Here is an 18,777-nt window from a genome sequence, read left to right on the forward strand (position 1 = left end):
GCTGCTGCTTGGGCTGTAAATGGCAGCCCTCGATAGGCATCTTGTGTCGCTGCTAATAATTGCAGTGTTCTGGGGGGAGCACAGTTTTGCGCAAGTGCTTTCCTCTTCAGGCAGCGCCAGAGAGCACTGAGGCAGTCTTCCTCTGTAAAAAGGGATGGTACTGATTAGAAAGCAACTAATGAGATTAGCTGTTTGTTGTTTGGGTAGACAGAGGGTATTTGTGTGATAGATGAGATGTTCAGTGAAATGCAAAGCAAGCGGGTAAAAGTTAACTGTCATTTGGGATTTAATAGAAGGACATCAGGGACTTAGCAAGTCTTTGCTATGGCCGATGGAAGGACGGAGTGTTTAAGCCCGATAGCCATAAGTGTCTAAGAAATGGAGGTCTGAATGTATTGAGTTTCGCTTTGAGGTATAATTTATAATGCCGTAAAGATGTGTGAGTAAAAGATGGCAGGGGAGCTCCAGTGACCCATGAGGAGGTATAATGAAAAGAGATTTAACAGGAAGGCTGATTTTTCTAGCTTATTCTTGGAACTGAAAAAATGATCCTGGAAAGGTTGGAAGGACAAGCTAATGCCTAACTGGGTAGAGCACGAGTGATATGAGGGCTGAAACATTTATTTGGTGCGTAATACCTGCACGTTTCATGTAAAATACAGTCTTTTTACCCCTGTGGGATACTCTCTGGCTGGAACCGTCAGTTGTCTTGAGTCCTCAAAGGGAAATAAGGGAGATGTTTAAAATAAGCTACTTCTCCGCAGCAGTCTGGGCCTATAGCCGTTGACCTTGTGTTTACTCTTCCTTGGAAGCTAGTGTTCTTCTTTATGCTCCTAAGGATAATTTTGTTTTTCTAAGATAAGAACCCAGCACAGCAGCAGCTGCTGGACTGTTGTACAGAAAGTGGAGTTTTAAAGATGTTGGAAATTCCTTCAGTAACCAACAAGCTGCACAGAAATATTTTTTGGTTTTCTGTCTCTTTTTCTCAAATTATCTTTAAAAGCATTTTTTGCTTGCAAAAAATGGAATAGGTGTTCAAGTTCCTGAGAATACGAACGGTGTACTTTGAGCGTCGTGGTCTTGACATCAGGAAAGTTGAAGCATATCCTCAGCAGGTAGTCTGTAGAAATTGTCATTTCAGGTGGCTTTATTCTATCAGAAATACTTCTTACGCTTCTGAGGGCTTTTGTTTTGTTCTCCTCTTTCTTTTTGCTACTTTCCTTATAGTTTTTCTGTATTCGAGGAAAAGAATCCCTCAGGGACTCAGACAGAAAATGTGATTTGCCCATCTCTTTGTGTTCATCTCGGACTACCTGCTAATCCGTGAAGTTTGAGCTTGGCATGAGGAAGCTTTATTTGATCTATGTGGGGTTTTTAGTCAGGTTGAGGGATTCTCGAATAACGGAGCGTTGGGGTCTCAATGCCCGGTCAAACATGGAAAATTCACCTTAGCCATGTTTTGGGCAGACGCTCTGATTGAGAGATGTTTGCTTTGCACCTTTTAGCAGAGATAACTGAACACTGCAGTCCTGGATTGGTACAGAGGAATTTATAGAGGTGAAAAAAATGTATTCCCAAAAACATTGACATGGACATATATCTTCTGGAGTTCGTTTTGTGCATGCCACTTATCTATGTGTTGTGTTGTGGGTTTTTTTTGTTTTGGTGAGTTCTGGGTTTTGGGGTTTTTTTAACTGGGTCGGTGTTTAATGATGCATGTTCTTCTCCTGTTTTAGCCAAGAGTTGAAACTAAACCTGAAGCTCAGTCTCAACCTCCTCGTGTACGTGAACAACGTCCCAGGGAAAGACCGGGTTTTCCACCCCGAGGACCTCGACCAGGTAACGTGGATCGGCTTATGTGTCTGCTTGGGAGTAGTTAATGAGAGGTGTCTCCTTGACGGGTCTTGTCTGTACCTGTATTGTATTTGGCTGATAATGAACTGTCTGTTCCTACTGCCTTCAACCAGAAATGGGGAAATATGATTTGGAGTCCAAGCTGGTAATGAGTTGTTGCAAAGATCAGGCATTGTTTCCAAGCTTCTGTTCTGTTGAAATGTTTTTTAATAGCCAGGCCACTCGCTTATATGCTTGAGTACTTTTCATGTGGCTTGATGCAGTTCTGAAAAGCTGGTATGGAAAACACATGGTTTTTTTCCATGTCCTCTAATTTTGCTGAACCTTGGAAGTAAGAGCTTTTAAGTACCTGTTGTTGCTCTTTGTTTTGGAAGAAAGCGTTCCCACCGTGTCAGCCTCGGTCAGTTAATAATTTTATACATGTTTTTCCATCTTGTGTAATGGTCTAAAATACCGTTCTGAGTTTGGCTGCCTCATGTTTGTCTTAGTTTATGAGCAGCCAGCTGTCTGCATTTTCTTACTCATACAGAGTAGCCAAATCTGTAGGGTGATCTGGCTAGAAAATGCGCACGTTACTTGACGGTCGTCAGAAGTGGTGTTGAGAGGTGAAAGCCTTCTGAGTTGCATTCATCAGTCCAGCCTGGTCGCTTGGCAAACCCCTGCGCAGCGCTGGGCAAAAGCTATCTAGTCCAAGGCCCAGACTTACAGGATGTTGATCAGTTCATCGTCTTCCCTAAGTGTGAAAATAAGTCATGAGTTCTAAGGGGAGGGGTGGTATTTGCGATTATCCTGAAGTGGTAATGTAAAGCTGGCAGGACCTGGAAGAGCGCTGCCTGCAGAAGCGGTTAAGTCTCAGCGACTGTAAGCATTTCCACCAACTCTAGCTAAAATTCATTCTGAGGAAGGTTTTCAGTAAGTGCATGCCAAACTGTGGTACGGATTGGACTTGAAAGTGCTTTTTGCTTTGATCGATGCAAGTACATCTTCACGCGGGGACGACACTGAAACTGAAAGGGTTTAAGGCACCGAGAAAGAACCGTGACATCTGTTACAGGTTAACATTTCTTGGGTTTTTAACATGTCATCTGCAGCAGGGAGCAAAAGCTGCAACTTGTGGCTAAATCAAGTTGCAAATCTGCATTTCTACTACTCTTGGGTGTAATACAAGTCATACAGAAAATGTGTAACAGAGCCCGAGTCTTTTAATTCTCATCTTACTCTGTGGGGTAGCAGAGGCAGGGGAGAAAAAGCTGAAATCTCAGTTGGCCAAATGGTAGAGCTTCAGCCCTATGGTCTTATTTTCAGAGGAAGTCAGCGAGCTGTTTTATCTGCTTAAGGAAACCTTTCAAACGAGCTAGCAAGCTTGCAGTAAATGGGCTTGTAGGGGAAGCTGAGGAGAGAAAGGGGTAGATACCTATGCTGTAATACTTCAGGTACAAAAGGGGTAACGGTGTGCTGCTGTCACACGGCGAGGCAGGTAATGATTTAGTAGGGAGATACCGGGAAAGATTTTATCTTGCATGCTGCTAAGCATACTAATACTTCGGTTGAGCTGGAGAGAACACGAGGAACTCTCACCTGTATTTGGGACAAAATGGTGGAAGATGAAAGCCAGAAGAGGTGACTGGCAAACATTGTTTTTAATATGAGTGCCAAAGTAAGGATACTGTTACTGTGCTAAGGAATTGATGAAGAGGTGACTTAAATCCAAATCTTCTAAAAAGTACGTTTTAATAGGTAGTGAGCTTCTCTTCAGTATAACGATTTAAGATATAACAAGGACCTCTTAAGCAAACTTGCCCAGTATGCCAGATGTTTTAGTTAACATGGATTGATTTAACCTAACCAGGGAAACCACACGAAAAAAACCCCAGATACTTTGCGGTATTATTACAAAATTGTCAGGACTATGTAAAGAGGAAGATAGTATCCTCCCCGCTGTGTCACCCATGGTAAACATAAGCTCAAGAGCTGAAGATACAGAATTGTTTGAGTGAACGTGCTTGGTGCTGTTCATAGGTGTGTTCATCCAAATCTACACACATCTTCTAACCTCAGCGGCTCTACCTTCTTCTTTCTGTTGACGACAGGGAGAGGGGACATGGAACAGAATGAGTCGGATAATCGTCGAATAATTCGCTATCCAGACAGCCACCAGCTCTTCGTTGGGAACTTGCCGCATGATATCGATGAGAGTGAACTGAAAGAGTTCTTCATGAGTAAGTAGCAATTTCAGCTGCGGAGACTAAGAAGAAAAACTGTGTTGGAAAGTCACGTAACGTTCACTTAGGGCCACACAGGGGAACTTTTACATGATGTAACACTACAGGTGTTGTCTGGAACAAGCGGAGGGGTGGTAGAGCTGGCACTGTGGTTTTTTCATAACGTGGCTTTTCCCTTGTGTTTTCCCAGGCTTCGGAAATGTGGTAGAACTTCGCATAAATACTAAAGGAGTGGGAGGAAAACTGCCTAATTTTGGTTTCGTGGTATTTGACGATTCTGAGCCGGTCCAGCGAATTTTAGTTGCAAAAGTAAGTATTGGCATTGAGTAGCCTTCAAAGGATGGACTGAATGCCCTAAACCCCAAGTAGCGTGGGCCATCCCAGCTTGCATTGCTGTTGTTTCTGGCATTCAGACAACAGTTGGAAGAAAAATGTAGTTTTGGCATACTTGTTCTGTCAGGAGTGTTCTGTAGCTTACAAAAGCTGTGCCAGTGTTCCTCAAACCACGTCATACCAAATTCAGGTTTTTTACCTCTGCACGTAGACACCACATGGAGCTCAACGCTTACTTACAGAGATCCTTTTAAGCTGAAAGTTGAGTCCATAACCTTTTGAAGGGCATCACGTGGATCTCTGAATTCTGCGTCCTGGGGCTCAGAAAAAGGAGCAAGGTTATTTGTGGTTGTGACTTGAGGAATCGGAGAGGAGAAAGCAGCAGTTTTCATTTCTAGTCTGTGGGAGTGAGACCCAGTAGAGCAATTCTTCAGGAACTTTAGCCCCGAAGTGAAAAGGCTAAAGCTGGCAGTGAAGAGGCTAAAGACAACCCTGCCCTTACTTGAGAAAGGCGTTTTAATTCCTTGCATGCCAAATGAATTTAAAAATGCTGTTCCATTTACTGTAGACCTCTAGGGCTAAGGTTGTGTGCTGCAGGGAACCGTTAACAGTTAATTTTTGTCTTTCGCATGTAAGTGAAGGTAGGCTGAGGCATGCAGCGAATGCAGTGTTTTCATATGCCTTGTATAAATGGACTTTGTGAAACGGTGACTAACGTGTGCCTTGAACGCTTTTCCCTATAAGCCTATTATGTTCCGGGGTGAGGTGCGCTTGAACGTAGAAGAGAAAAAAACAAGAGCCGCTCGTGAAAGAGAGACCCGAGGTGGAGGCGATGATCGTAGGGATATTCGTCGCAATGATAGAGGCCCTGGGGGTCCCCGTGGAATAGTGGGTGGTGGCATGATGCGAGACCGTGACGGAAGAGGACCCCCTCCGAGAGGTGGCATGGCACAGAAACTTGGCTCTGGACGAGGAACCGGGCAAATGGAAGGCCGTTTCACTGGACAGCGTCGCTGAAATCTCCACTGTGGGCAGACAGTCTTGGCAGTGGTACATTATCCATCGTGTTTGCATTCTTGTTAATTTTTTTTGGCTTTGGAATGTGACACAGCCCTTCTGATCATTTCTTTGATGTGAAAGCATCCTTTGGTTTCCAGTTTAAATTGAGGTGGACGTTCTTTCCCCAGTTTCACAACAGGAGTCACACTGTTAATTTATAAATGTAGACTTGGAGAATTGAGGACTGGAAAAAAAAAAAAAAAAAAAAAAAGAAAGAAAGAAAGAAAAAGACCGGTTAACTATCTGCAACAAAAGTGAACTAAAGGACATGCCCAATAGAATTCAGGTCCTTTCAGTCAAAAACCCTCTGCTGCACATTTTGTGTAAGTGTTACTGTTTCTGCCTATTACTGTTGGAAACACAAATAGTGCAATTTGTGCAATTGGAGAAGCTTGCCTTTTTTTTTTTTCCTTCTTAGAACACTCGGCTCCAAACAAACTCGTGTTTACGCACTCATCAAAATGCACTAATGGGTACTCTGAACTCATTTATATTGACATCTGCAGGAGGCATCGGAGGAAAAAAACCCTTCATCCTCTTATTCAGACAGAATAGCTTGTGAAACGATGCGGGCATCTGATCTGCTTGCTGTGACCAACATATGTACACACACAAACCTTAATAAGACTACAAGTTTATTCCAGAAGGAATCCATTTAGCTGTAAACTAAACAGAACCCAGAGTTTCAAAGTCGTAGCCCTGAGTACGCAACAAGTTTGATAGCTCACGTCAGATTTTTCTATCTGCCCCTCTTCAGTACAGGGATGGCTGCTCAACACACTCCTCCTTCCCCTTTCCCCTTCGATAAGCATTGTACAGTGAAATTTGTCTTGACTGTATTTGAGTTCTCTGGTAATGTAATAAGCATGATGGTGCCTTCTATGAATACATCATTCCAGTCTTGCTGGTAATTTTGTACAGTATAGTGTATGAATTACTGTGCTGCAAAGCCGATCGGCTGCAAAGCATTTAAAGGAAATCATTGAAAAATTGTATTAAAAAAAATTGCAGTATCTTTCAATCAGTAAACGTTGCTAAAATTATCATCCACCTTGCTCTTCAATTAACAAGTTCGCCTGTTTTTTTGCAGAGGGGGGGAAGGGAGGAAGAAGGCATCCAAGTAGTGTCCAGGTTGTCTCTTCTCTTTAATCAATGTCAAAGTTAAAGAAAACGGAGTTGAAATCTCTCTTGGACGTAAATTTCAGAAGTCAGTCAAGAACGGTGAACGCTTTTGGCCAGCTCGTGATCGGTAGAACTGAGCATCCTTTGTGAGGGTGAGCTTATCAAACGAGGATACTGCAATTTTCAGAGAACAAAACAGCAGCTCTTAAGTATTTGCATTTTCCAGTTGCGCTTTTTAAAAAACTCTTACTCATTTTGCACATAACTCTCAGCTGAAGTTGACACTTAGGTGGCTCCGGACTGAAGGATAGAAAGGAGACATCCTCTTCTTCAGTTTGACTGGTGGGTTTTTCCAGTGGAGAGGTCTGTTTCTGGATGACGTTCTGGAGCACGTTCCCGTAAACTGCAGCTGCAGCAGACAGTACAGTTTGGCTTGATGCCGGGGCGTGCAGCAAGCGCCCGGCTCTGAGGCGTCAGGAGTAAAGGGGGGGGGGGGTGTTTGTGTGTGCGTCTGTGCGAAAGTGTGACCACTTAAAGCTGCTTCTAAGCATGGAAGACCTCAAATAAAATAATTGCAATTTCAAGCAAAAGCAGATAGGGCATCGTAGCAATCTGTCTCTGGATTATGCAATCATTTGCTGTTTTCGAGTAAGTTGGAAGATTTTGCACATATTTTTCTGATACGTTAGGCAAAGTCAAGTGGCATCTGTCTGTTTTCTCCCAGACTCGAGGTCTTCTGTGTTCAATGGTAAGTTTTGCACTATTTTCATACGCTTTTTTTCCAGGGCACATTTCTACCAGTTTCCATTTTCACATTTCAGTTTTTTGTTGAAGGTCTTGCATTTTCAACTGTTACCTGGAAGTCTGTAGTACTTGAACTGCTCGCCACACAACAACACTACTTGGGTTTGAAGGCTCCGGGCGAATTGCTGCCATCAGTTAGCAGTTTGCCACCAGTGTGTTTTGTGTAGCCTGTTTTTTTTTCCCCCTTTTGTAGTGCTGTGGTGTTTTGCTGCCACCTAATTCATTTGTATGGCAAATGGCACTGGGAATAATCTCAACAACAAAAAACGGAGTATTAAAAAGAGCTACTGAGCCATTCTGCTTTCTGGCTTGCTTCTTGTTTAAGTGACATGAACAACCATTGGAACGTCATCCAGAGAAGTTTACATGGTGATAGCTCACCTGCTGTACTGTGGACTCTTACGTGTTCTCGACCCTTTCGATAGTAAATGTACCTCTTAGAGCAAAGGAAGGGATTCACTGACCATTACTGTTAGTTGCTGATTTGTGGATGGTGGGAGTATTTTGTCATTACGGTTCTATTTCAACAAACTTGGCTGACCATCTTGGCTTTAGTAGGTATACAAGACAGTGGATTACCATCTTTATTGCTGTAACGTGTCAAGCATTATATGCTAGTAGATTCTAGTTTAATTGTTGCAGGTGGAAAGTATTTTTACTTTTAAGTTTCCATTCTGAATGTGTTTTGACTAAACATACCAATAAACTACTGATGTCTGCAGCATTTATCCATGTCCCTAATTCTCTCGAATGCAGGTCGCTGTAGAGCACTGTTTCATCCCTTGCTACGCAGAAAATGCTTTTTAAGAACATTGTTGCTGGCTTGTCAGATGGCGGTGGGAAGCCGTAGTAGCGCAGTGTCACGTACTTTGGTTGAAGCGTTTGACTTGAGTCGATAAGCTCTGGTTTGCTGTGGCTGTATAAACTCCTTTCCTGGGACGTTGGCTTAAGAAGACACAAGGGTCGGAAACCCTGCCAGTGCCGCTGAGAAACGGTGCCCGGTCCCCTCGTGGCTTGTGAGGGGTCCGGGCTTGGGTCGCTCCGGCTCCAGAGCTGAAAGGCAAGGAAATTGGACATGGTTCATCTGTGTCACGGGTGGCCGGCAAGGCGTTACCGTCGGGGCAGGTCGGTCCCCTCGGTCTGGCGGCTCCTCTCGCCTCGGGGTGTGCGTGGTCCAGGGAGGTCGCGAGCTCCTCTCAGGTGTGTCCCAGGTGGGATTCCTCTGCGCCCCACCTGTGGGGACTGCGGCATCCAGCTTCGGGGATACGGCTGAAGCGGACACTGTGACGGTGCAGGGAGGAACGTGAGCTGAGTTGTCTTAAAAAAACCAATCTGGAGTTGCTTGCTGTCAACTTTAGTGTCGCTTACTCTTGATACTCCGGAACTGATTGTCATACTGCAAGGTAATCCGTTTTTTCCCTTCTTGTGTTTGGTGGCGTTGCCAGCATTTACCCAAAAAAGGTTGGTAAAAGGGTTATTCTTGCACTGCTTGTAGATAAATTGTGTCTGAGTCATGGAATCCACGCGGAGCTGTTCGGCTCTGGGTGAAGTTCCTGGTAGCTGCTGCCTGCTGTGTCTTGAAGTCCTCTGCCAAGTGCATGTCTTGGCTATAATATTTTCTGCTAAATGGCAGTGTTTGAATTGGGAAGTGTCTGAGAAGTGTCACAGTCGTGCGAGTTTTAATACTGGAATGAAAAAACGAGATCCTGTAGAAGACCCCTAAGCCCAAGACACCAAAAACTCCTCTGGGGAGCAGCCTCAACAGCTACGAGATCTGCTGGCGCCAAAGATCCCCGAAGAAACACCATCCCCTCGATGCCGTCTCCTGAGGGCCGGCAGCATTCAGACCTTTGTATTGCTTTGAGGTAAATTGTGGAGGTCTGCAAACTGGTATTTATCTGGGGCTGGGGAGGAGGGGAGGAGATGGCAGAGATAATGGTATCTGAAACCAAACAAGGTTGGCCAGCACCTAGTTTTCCTTACGCCATGAAGTCTTACATATTTAAAATTGTTCAAGAGCACCTGAGCTGATGTTTAGGCTTTGTGAATGATTGTGCGTAATGATTGGCCTGTACATTTTTTTTTTCTTTTTATGCGGTTGAAATGGAGCAAGGTGAAAGTCAATCCATATGCATACCATAGTGATAGCTGGGGGACTTTTAGTGGAGATAAAGAAGTGAGGAAATGCCAGGGGGCAGCTGAAGGGTGTGAGAAAGCAACAACACGTTCAGGGCTGCAGTGGCCTCGCCTGTTCCCTTGGCGGTAACCACGTGCAGACACGGCCCGCACTAAGACACCATTATAATTTCTGTGGATGCAATTTTAGAAAGGCCTTTGCAGTCACAGCCATTGCTGGGGTTTTGCATTTCATGTGGAGAAATACAGCTTGGAAAAGTGGATTTATTGGACGTGATCAGGCAGCAGGCTGCCTGATAATCCTTGGGAAAGCTCCTCTTGGTGTCCGCGGTGAAAGTTTGCCTTCTTGCAAGGGGAAGAAAAACAGCTTGGGTCGTCAGTGTACCTTTCGCTCGTGTTCTGACTGGTGTCTCCTGGGCTTGAGCTGAAATGAGACATCTCAGTAACGGTGCTTCTGACGCTGTCTCTGCAGCACTTGCTGTTCCCTCTGACAAGTGGGAACAGTGTCAAGTACAGTGTGTGTGTGTGTGTTTGTGCGTGTGTATTTTTGCGTGTGTATGAATTAAGGTTGAGAACAGCTTTTGCAGATGCTGACACGATGCTCTTCTAGGCTGCCTTATTTCAATGCAGTTTTAATTGCAGACCTTTCCCTAACCTTGGAATCCTTGAGTCCCCTGAGAGGTAAGGTACAGGAATTAAACCCAGAGGTGGTAAAACACGGCATCAAGTACCGGTGGGTTTCGTGCCCCCGTTGAGACCTTAATAGCCCTGCAGCATTCACAGCGAGTGAGTCCTGAAGTGCAGCTACTGAAATGCTGCTCCGGGTGACATGTTGTCACCATGTTTGTCCTGATGGACCAAGGACACAAACTTCTAGGAGCTGTTGTGCCAGCAGCAGGTACTGAGCGGGTGTGCTCTGCCAGGAGCGCACATGAGGGAGGTGAGGGGTGTTTGGGCGTCCATTTGGGATATGGAGTAGGTGATTATTCGGATGATCAGGACCACATCCCCTCTGGCTCGGCTCCCCTCCTCAGCAAAGAGAAGAAACAAGAGACCGTCTGGGGAGCCACTGTGCAGTGTGCCACAGCTCTGCTGTAGCCTCTCCCGGAGCATCGCAGGGGCGGGCGCGGTACCGCTGCAGCGGGCTGAAGCATGCGGCTTTTCCCTCTCGGCAGGTGCAGCGAGAGCTGCTGACGTTTCCCCGAGAAGCAAGGAGCGATTGGTTTTTGCCTGACGTGTCAGCCTCTGCTGATCTGCTTCCTGCAGTCTGCACACAGGCAGCGCGGTGCTGGGGAGGGGTAAAGCCGTGGGTTCCCAGACGTGATGTGAAGATCTCCAGGCTCCAGAGCATGGCCCAAGAGTTGGAGTAAAAAACAGTTTTCTGTGTTGTGGGAAGAAAAATAGCTCAGTGGGAAGCGGGTCGGAGGAAGGATGTGGTGTGCACAGCAGACTCAGCCACTCGATGCTCCAGCAGTGCTCTGAATCCAGCGAGTTGCTCATGTGAAAGAAGAAATAAATAAAAATTTTGAATGTCAAACATGTCTAGGCTAAGGTTAATGTTCCTCTGTAATGAAATGTGATGTAGAAATTAGCACCGTTAGCCAAGGGGGGCTGCAGCACGGGAAAGCCGGTGCGTTGCTGCTTGGCCACAGGCTGATGGAGGGGGGTTCCGTACCGCAACTGTGGGCTCCTGTGAAATGCATCTCCAGGTCCCTCCCCTCCGGCAGGGGTGGCACTTACCGCGCCAGGGGAGAGGTGAGGTCCTTTCTTACCCGGTTGGACCAAGTACCGCACCTGGGTGCCGCTTTGGGGGACGTGTGCGCCCCGGTGGCAGCGGGCAGTGCCCTGCAGGCGCTCAGGGCTGGGGACGGGGGGGGGAAGGGCACTGGCGTCCCTCTGCCGGCGGGGTTCGGCCTTGTCCCAGCGAGGTGCACCACGCGCGGCGTGTAACGGGGGGCCGCGGGCGCGGCACCTCCGCCACCGGCGGGTACGGGGGCGGGTGCGCACGGAACTGCAGCGCCGCCCGGAGCCAGCAGGGGGCGCCAGAACGACGCGGGCGCGCCGCACCATCCAGTGCCGCGCTCTGACCGCCAGGGGGCGCCGCCACGAGGAAGAGGGCGGAGCCGCTACCTGCAGTATCGCGTGCCGTCCGCCAGGGGGCGCCGCCGCGCAAGGGGCGCGTTACGCCACGGTGCCTCCGCCAGGGGGCGCCGCCGCGGCGGGGGGCGCGCGCGCTGCTCGCGATTCCGAGATGAACCGCCAGGGGGCGCTGTGGTGCCGCGGCGCTGCAGTGACGCGCGGCAGCCGCCAAGGGGCGCTACCGCCGAAGCGGCGCCGGCGGCGAAACGGGAGCCCGGGTCCGCCCCGCCGGGCGGCGGCCGCGGGCAGGGACGTGCGCCGTGGGTGCCCGGCGGCGGTTTCTCGAGGGGTGGAACTCGGGGGGGGGGGGGCGCCTGCAGGGGCAGCACTGACCGGGAGTGAGGCCGGGGCAGGGGAACCGCCGCCGTCGGGCGGGGTCCGGAGCACAGCGAGTCCTTTTTGTCTCTGCCCGGCGATACCGTGCGTGCGGAGAGGCCTTCGGGCACCTGCGGGGGACGGACGAAGCCCTTCAGCAGCCGGGGCCCAGCGGTGAGTACGAGCTCTGCCCACACACGGGTGTACCGCAGCCTGCGGCCCCTGGCCGGGGCTCCGAGCAGGGCAAGGACCCAAGCTGCCATCCCTGGGCTGTGCCAGGAGCCCAGCTGGCCCCTCAAGGCTGGTGCCTCTCCAGCAGACAAACGTGTGTCACCCGATAGAAAGGGACCAGGCGGCGACCCGGAGCTGTGTCTGTGTGTACGTGAGTGTTTTTTCCAAACCTGTTTCTGTTTGCTCACAACCAGCTTGTGAGAAACTGTGTGTAGTCGGCTGCCAGCTAGAGCTCCGGTGAGGATGAGGCTCTCCCAATCACAGCCACCCAGCTGCAGCTGCAAAATTGGGAAAACCCGGGGAAAGGCTTCCTGCTTGTCAGTGTCTCCAAACGAGCACCAGCCATGGCTGAACCTCGTTATTGGGAGGCCCTGCCCGGGCAGCCCTGCCTAACACAGCTCAGGCCCTGCCCTGGGCTCACTAGATGGAGGCAGAGCCGCTGTGGGAGGACCAGGAGAGCAACTAAACTGCAGGTGAGGATGGGAAGGGGCTGGTGGGGACTGAGGGGAGCAGGCGGGGGTCTGCAGCCAGGGAAAGGTGAAGAAAAGGAGGCAAAGCCTCTACTCTAGTCCTGGGCCCAGCCTGCCCAGGAGGAGCCTCCCAAGGAGGCACTGGGGTCTCTTGTTTGCCCAGAAAGCTGCAGCCACCAGGCGCTTAGGAGGGCAGACCTGGCCCCTGCTGCATATGCAGAAAAAGGAGGGGAGCATGTGGGAGGTAGTGATGGACAGGGTTCAGCTTCAGTCCTTAAACCTCTTAAAAGCAGGGTTTGCATTCACTAATGGATTTTGTTGCCTGCAGGGAGCTAATGTGGGAGGAGCATGCAAGTCCCAGCTGCCAGCAGCAGCCTCTGTGTAGCTGAGGTTGGGGATAGCCATGGGAGCAGAGTGGGGACATCCCAGCTGGGCTCCTTGCTCCTACGACACCTGCAGTGATTCGGGGAGGCGCATTCGCACCAGGTTTCCCTGGGCATCAGCGCAAACAGAGAGGTATGTCGTCTCTTGGTTGGCTGTGGTGTGGGCTGGAAGCTTCTGCTCGACCGAGAGCTTCGTCCTCCTGGCTGTGACACTGTGGCCGCTTCCTCACAAGGGGTTTTTCAGCGCAGGCAACGTCACGGGGGAGTAGCCGAGCAGCAGAAAGGCTCAGCCTGGGCCAGGGCGAGGAACACGGCCCTGACACGGGCAGCACCAGGGGACACCAACACAGGAGGGTGAGCCTGGGTGAGGAGCACGGCCCTGACATGGGCAGCACCAGGGGACGCTGACACAGGAGGAAATGTCCGGTGAGTGCTCTGAAGCGGACGGGCAGCCGTGATGTGCTCCGGGGGTGCCTGGCAGGGTCAGGCACGCTGGAATGCCCCAAACGCATGTGAGCCTAGGAAGCCGTCCCTGTCTGTGGTTGAGGAGGAAATCATGCCGTGCTTGTGGGTGCTGGTGCTGGTCCTGTTGCGGGGCAGTTTGGGGCTGGCACCTTTCCCAGGTGCAGTGGGGTCAGGGTCATGGCTGTGCCTCGCTTCTCCGTTGTGCCTGGCTGTAGCTTGGGAGGAAAATGTTTTTGCTTGTGGCTTCTGGTTGTGTTGCATGTCCTGCTGCAGGGCGGTTTGGGGCTGCACCCGCAGTGCTCCCAGGCAGGGGCCCCGGCTGTGGCGGGGCCAGGCCAGGGATTGGGGCTGTGCTCCACAGTTCTGGGACTGGTCACTGCGGGGGGAGCCGAGGGAAGCTCCAGTGCCGGAGCTGCCCCACGATGGCTTCTCCCCATGCCATCAGCGACGGCCCAGCCTGCACCCAGCAAATGCTGGTGTGGCTCTCGGCCATGGCTGGGCTGGGGACAGCCCTGTCCTGTTCCCCCGTGGGGCTCCTGGTTGTTCTGGGCCCCTCCTGAAACCCACTTGGCTTGGTTCAGCTTCACTGAATCTTTAGCACTGGGCTTGGCAATGATGTTTAGCAGGATGCAAAGCGCAGCCTGCGGCTCCCCCAGTCCCACTCCTGGGCAGGGTCAGGGTGGCAGCCGGGGTGGGGGGCGAGTGCTGTGCCAGACCAGGCGCTGGATGGGAACAGCCTGTCCTCGGCCCCAGTATTGCTCGGTGTCACTTTGTGCCTGAAGTGCTCCTCACTGAGCAGAGAGGGTTTTGGCAAGGTGTGCATTCTCACCTGCTCTTCTGGGGAGGAATGTGTTTTTTTCAGGCTGAGCCCCGAGCTCTCCCGTAGTTGTTTCTCCCTCCCCTCCCTGTCACCCATGTGCAGCGCTGGGCAGCCTCTCCTGAAAATGAGGGGCAGGCAGGCAGGAAGGAAGGGTTGCCCTTGGCCAGGAGGGGGACAGGCATCTCCCGCAGGTTGTGTGGGGCTGTGCTGCGCACCCTGGGAGCTCTGACCGACTGGCTTTGCTCCCCTTTCACAGGTACAGAGGAGACACCAACACCGCCTTGCCTGTGCCCACCTGCCCACCCCAGGAGATCTGGGGGGACCCCACCTCACTTCGGGCTTCAGGAACAGGACTGGGACAGACCCTCCATGTGGAGAGTGGCACTTGGCTTGTATTTAATGCCTGATGGAAAAGGCCAGGCTCCCTGCTGCTCAGAGCCCCTTGTTGCGGACAGCCCTGCCTGTGCCTGCCTCGTAGTACAGATCCAGCTGATGGCCACCCTGGCTTGTTACAGCTCCAGCCACGAGATGTTCCTGCTAGTAGTCACTCCTGCCTGTTACAGCTGCAGGTAAGCCCAGCTCTCCCTAATAGAGGCTACGGAGAGCAGACCCTCTCCTGTTCAACCGTGCTGGGAGTGCAGCCCCGCCTGGTTACAACTCCAGCTAATGGACACTGGATAAGAGATGTTCTTGCTGCCTATAGCTCCTGCTGACGGATTCCCCAGCATGTTACTGCTCTGGGTATTTGAAGCCCCAGGTAACTTCAATTCCTGCTGCTTGTTTCAGTTTCAGGTAATTTCAGTTCTAGCTACTGGACACTCCAGCTTGTGGAAGCTCCGGCTGGTGGAAGCTCCAGCTTGTGGAAGCTCCGGCTATGAGATGATCGCTCCAACTGAGGAAGTGATGCTGCTTCTTGTTACCAGCTCTGGCTTAATAAATGCTCCCTCTTGTAAAAAGCCAATAGAAGCTCCAACTAATTGCAGCAATCTGGGCTTCTGCCAAGGTCGTAAATCAATCACTGTCATAACTTGTATATGAATATGAACTGTCATAGTTGTACATTGTCCAAATATTGAATAACTATTCCAGCGGTTGTACACACCTTGAATAAAGAGTTGGACCTGTGAAAAGTGCCGTTTCCCCCAGAGACTATCTCAGACGTTTAATTCGGCCTGGTGCATGCCAGCCTCCCTAACTGCGGGGACCAACGCGACCGGACCCCCACCTCTGGTGGGGGTCCACGCATCCTGCCCACCCCCCCTCCCTTCCCACCCAGACTCCAACACCCTCCCCCCACCCCCCTCTGTCTCCTGCCCACCAGCCCCAAGTTCCCCCCTGAGCTTCTGTTTTGGGGGCTGAAAACAGCCAACTGAGCCTCTGTTTCCAAGTCCCAAAAACGCAGCACTTAGTTTTTTTTTTTCTGAGTGCCAGAAACACAGGACTTTTAGCCTGTATTTTCAAGGGCTGAAAATGCATGACTTAGTCTTTTTCTGAGCTGCAGAAAGGCAGCGCTCACCCTTTGCTTTTGACACCCAAAAAACACAGCACTTAGTCTCTATTTTCCAGCCTGAAAAACGAAGGACTTAGTTTTTTTTTTTTTTTCCTAAGCTGTGAAAACGCAGAACTTAACTAGCCTGCGTTTTCACGTGCCAAAAATGCACAACTTAGTCTTTTTCTGAGTTTCAGAAACCTGGGGCTATGCCTCTCCTTTTGAGACCCAAAACCAGCCCACAGGGCTTGTTTTCAAGACCCCAAAATGCAGCATTTTGTCTCTGTTTTCAAAAGATGAAAATGCAAAAACTTTTAGTCTCCTATTTTAGTCCCAAAAATCACAGGACTTGGTCCCGTTTTTCAACTGCTGAAAAATGCATGACTTAGTGCATTTCTGAGCTCCAAACCCAACCCACTCAGCATGTTTCCAAGCCCCCAGAACACAGCACTCGCTCCCCCATTTCGGGGTTGAAACCCAGCACTGAAATTCTGTTTTTCTGACCCCATGTGTGATGTGATTGGGGGGGGGGGGGGGGAGGGAAGTGTAACCCACCCACAGCTGGGGGGCCCCGCATACAATTTCGGGAAGTGCTTGGGAACTGGGGTGCAGGCACCCTCCCTGCAGGGAGGGGCCAGCGCCCTGTCTCTGTGGGGCAGCACCAGCAGATGTAGGGAATCGCTTTATTCATCTTTATTTCACCACCACCACCTCGTACCCCAACCCTCCCCGGGCAGCTGCAGCCGCCCGCGGGGAGCCTTGTCCGGGCACGGCCGGAGCACAGCCCCACCACCTTTCCCGGGAAACATCCCCCCGCCACAACCCCCCCACCCCTTCTCCAAGGGCAACCCCCGGCGGCAGCAGACGGGCACCGGGACCCGCCCGGCGCAGCAGGAACCCCCCGGGCCGCCATGCCGGACCCGCGCCGGGAGCAGCAGAGGCTGCCCGGCCCCAGGGGCGAGCAGCCGGGGGTGGGATGGGGCTACCCCTGCTTCCCCCGGCCCCGAACTCCTCTGCCGCCCCGTGGCAGCGCTCGGCCCGGGGCCGCTTCTGTCCCCACCGGCCCGGGGAGGCTCCGGCCGTGGGACGAGGAATCCCAAGGCCCCGGCCCGGTAACGCGTCCGGCCCCGCGGCCCCTCACCTGCTCCGGCGCGGCTCCCGCCGCCGCTGGGTCCCGGCCCGGCCCGCCGCGGAGCGGAGCAGAGCGGAGCACAGCAAGACAACCGACCACTGCCGCCGCCGCTGCTCTTGTGGCCTCGCGCATGCGCCCCCGCCCCGGCCCCGCCCCGGCCCGCCCCGCCCCGGCAACGGCCCAGCCCTGGCCCCGCCCCGGTACCGGTCCCGCCCCGGTATCGGCCCAGCCCTGGCCCCGCCCCGGTACCGGCCCCGCCCCGGTATCGGCCCAGCCCTGGTCCCGCCCCGGCCCGGCCCCGCCCCCGGGGAGCCCCACTCGCCGCCGGGGCCGTCCCCCGCCCCGCTGCGGCAGCCGCAGCCCCCCGAGGCGCGGGGCAGGGCTGCGGGCGCCGCGGCTTCACCGCCTGGGGCTTTGTAAGGGAACCCGAACCCGAGCCCGACCCCGCAGGTTGCTGCCCGCGGCCGGGTCCTGCCCCCGGGAAAGGTGGGGGGGCTGCGCTCCCGCCGCTCACCTCCCCGGGGACCCCAAAAGCGGCTGGGCCGTCCCCGCTGCCTGTTGCCCGGACCCTCTGCAGGGAAGCAGACAGCCCAGGGCCCCAACAATCCGCCTACGGCAATGCAGACCCCATTCGGCAGCTCGGGAGACCGCCCACCGCCCAAAAGGAAGGGTCCCGCCAGCCCTTCCCGGGGGCGCAGCCATCAGCGGGGCAGGCCGACGCCTCCTCGGACTCTTACGTGCTCAGGGGACACACAGCCCTGCCGGGAGCCTGGGAGTCTCCCGGGGCAGCCCCGGGTCCTGTGTCCTCAACAGCCGCAGCCGCTGCCCACCAATGTATGTGCACAGCACCACCGCCAACGTCTCAGTGGAAACCCTGGGGGAAACAAAAACCAAAGCACAAGTCGTTGTTCATTAAGTATTTAGAGGAAGATGCATCCGGGCTAGAGCTGAGAAAGCTCAGCCGCTTGGGGGATGTTCACTCATTCGTGCCTAATCTCACCCAGGGAGAAGCCAGGTCCCTCTGAAATGACACATCCCAGCCCTGATGTCTGCAGACCTACAAGGAAAACTGCCCTTCCCACCCGTTTTCAACCCCATACTCGCTGGCCACACCACTAAACCCAGCCTCAGTGCCAGAAGCTCAAGGACTGCAGACCTACAGGCTCTTCCTGGTAGCATTGTGGTAAAAGCGGAGAGAGGCATCATCAGTCTTCTCTCCTCCCGGGGAACGGAGCATCAACAGGGCATAAGCCTTGGAGAAAGCCACACGAGGAGGTGTCCCCCTGAGCTGGACATAGGCTGCCAGGGCAGGAACCACCACACGGTGGTCAGGACACCCCTGCAGGGGGCCCGCACCTGGCCCAAGCATGAGCAAGACTGGCACTCACACCTTGCAAGGCCAAGAATTGCCCGGGCAAAGTCTTCCCATCGCAGCCCGGGGCAGGGTGAGAGAGCTTGACCACAGCACGTCCGGGGACACAGGGATAGTCCTCAGCCTCTAAAGTCCTGAAACGGGGATCCCCTAGGGACCTGCACTGCAGAAACTGCAACAGAAACCAAAGCGATCATCAAGCTAATACTAACAAAACAAGAAATACAACCAAACAGACAAACCCAAACCAAAATAAACAAAGGTTAGAGGAAAAAACAAATCTCCCCGGGGCAGGCACAGACCAAACAAACAAGCCAATTTTTGGCCCCATGGAAATGCCCCCTTCCCAGCACCCCAGGCTGTGCCAGTTAGCCCAGCTGCACAGGCAACCCGTGGCTGCCTCCGTGTTGAGGGCAGCGTGGCCTGGCTAC

General features: G+C 52.3%; 1 protein-coding gene and 1 long non-coding RNA gene across 4 annotated transcripts in view; both read left to right on the forward strand.

The window, feature by feature from the left end:
• The window catches only part of G3BP2 (G3BP stress granule assembly factor 2), a 28,553-nt gene extending 23,024 nt beyond the window's left edge, over window positions 1-5,529 (forward strand). For both annotated transcript variants that reach the window (XM_076337493.1, XM_076337494.1), the window contains 4 exons: window positions 1,737-1,839; window positions 3,945-4,073; window positions 4,267-4,385; window positions 5,154-5,529. In XM_076337493.1, the coding sequence (XP_076193608.1) occupies window positions 1,737-1,839; window positions 3,945-4,073; window positions 4,267-4,385; window positions 5,154-5,426 (624 nt within the window). In that variant the 3' untranslated portion in view covers window positions 5,427-5,529. The remainder of the gene's footprint in view (window positions 1-1,736; window positions 1,840-3,944; window positions 4,074-4,266; window positions 4,386-5,153) is intronic.
• A 6,507-nt stretch (window positions 5,530-12,036) lies between these two features.
• On the forward strand, window positions 12,037-15,500 carry LOC143160151 (uncharacterized). Of its 2 annotated transcripts, none has more exons than XR_012995337.1 (5): window positions 12,037-12,158; window positions 13,014-13,201; window positions 13,313-13,494; window positions 14,610-14,922; window positions 15,140-15,500. It is a non-coding gene; the product is annotated as an uncharacterized LOC143160151 (long non-coding RNA). The 2 variants fall into 2 exon arrangements; XR_012995338.1 differs by lacking the exon at window positions 12,037-12,158 and adding an exon at window positions 12,569-12,688.
• The last annotated feature ends 3,277 nt before the right edge of the window (window positions 15,501-18,777 follow it).

This window comes from Aptenodytes patagonicus, chromosome 4 (genome assembly GCF_965638725.1).
Source record: "Aptenodytes patagonicus chromosome 4, bAptPat1.pri.cur, whole genome shotgun sequence".
Taxonomy (NCBI): Eukaryota; Metazoa; Chordata; class Aves; order Sphenisciformes; family Spheniscidae; genus Aptenodytes; species Aptenodytes patagonicus.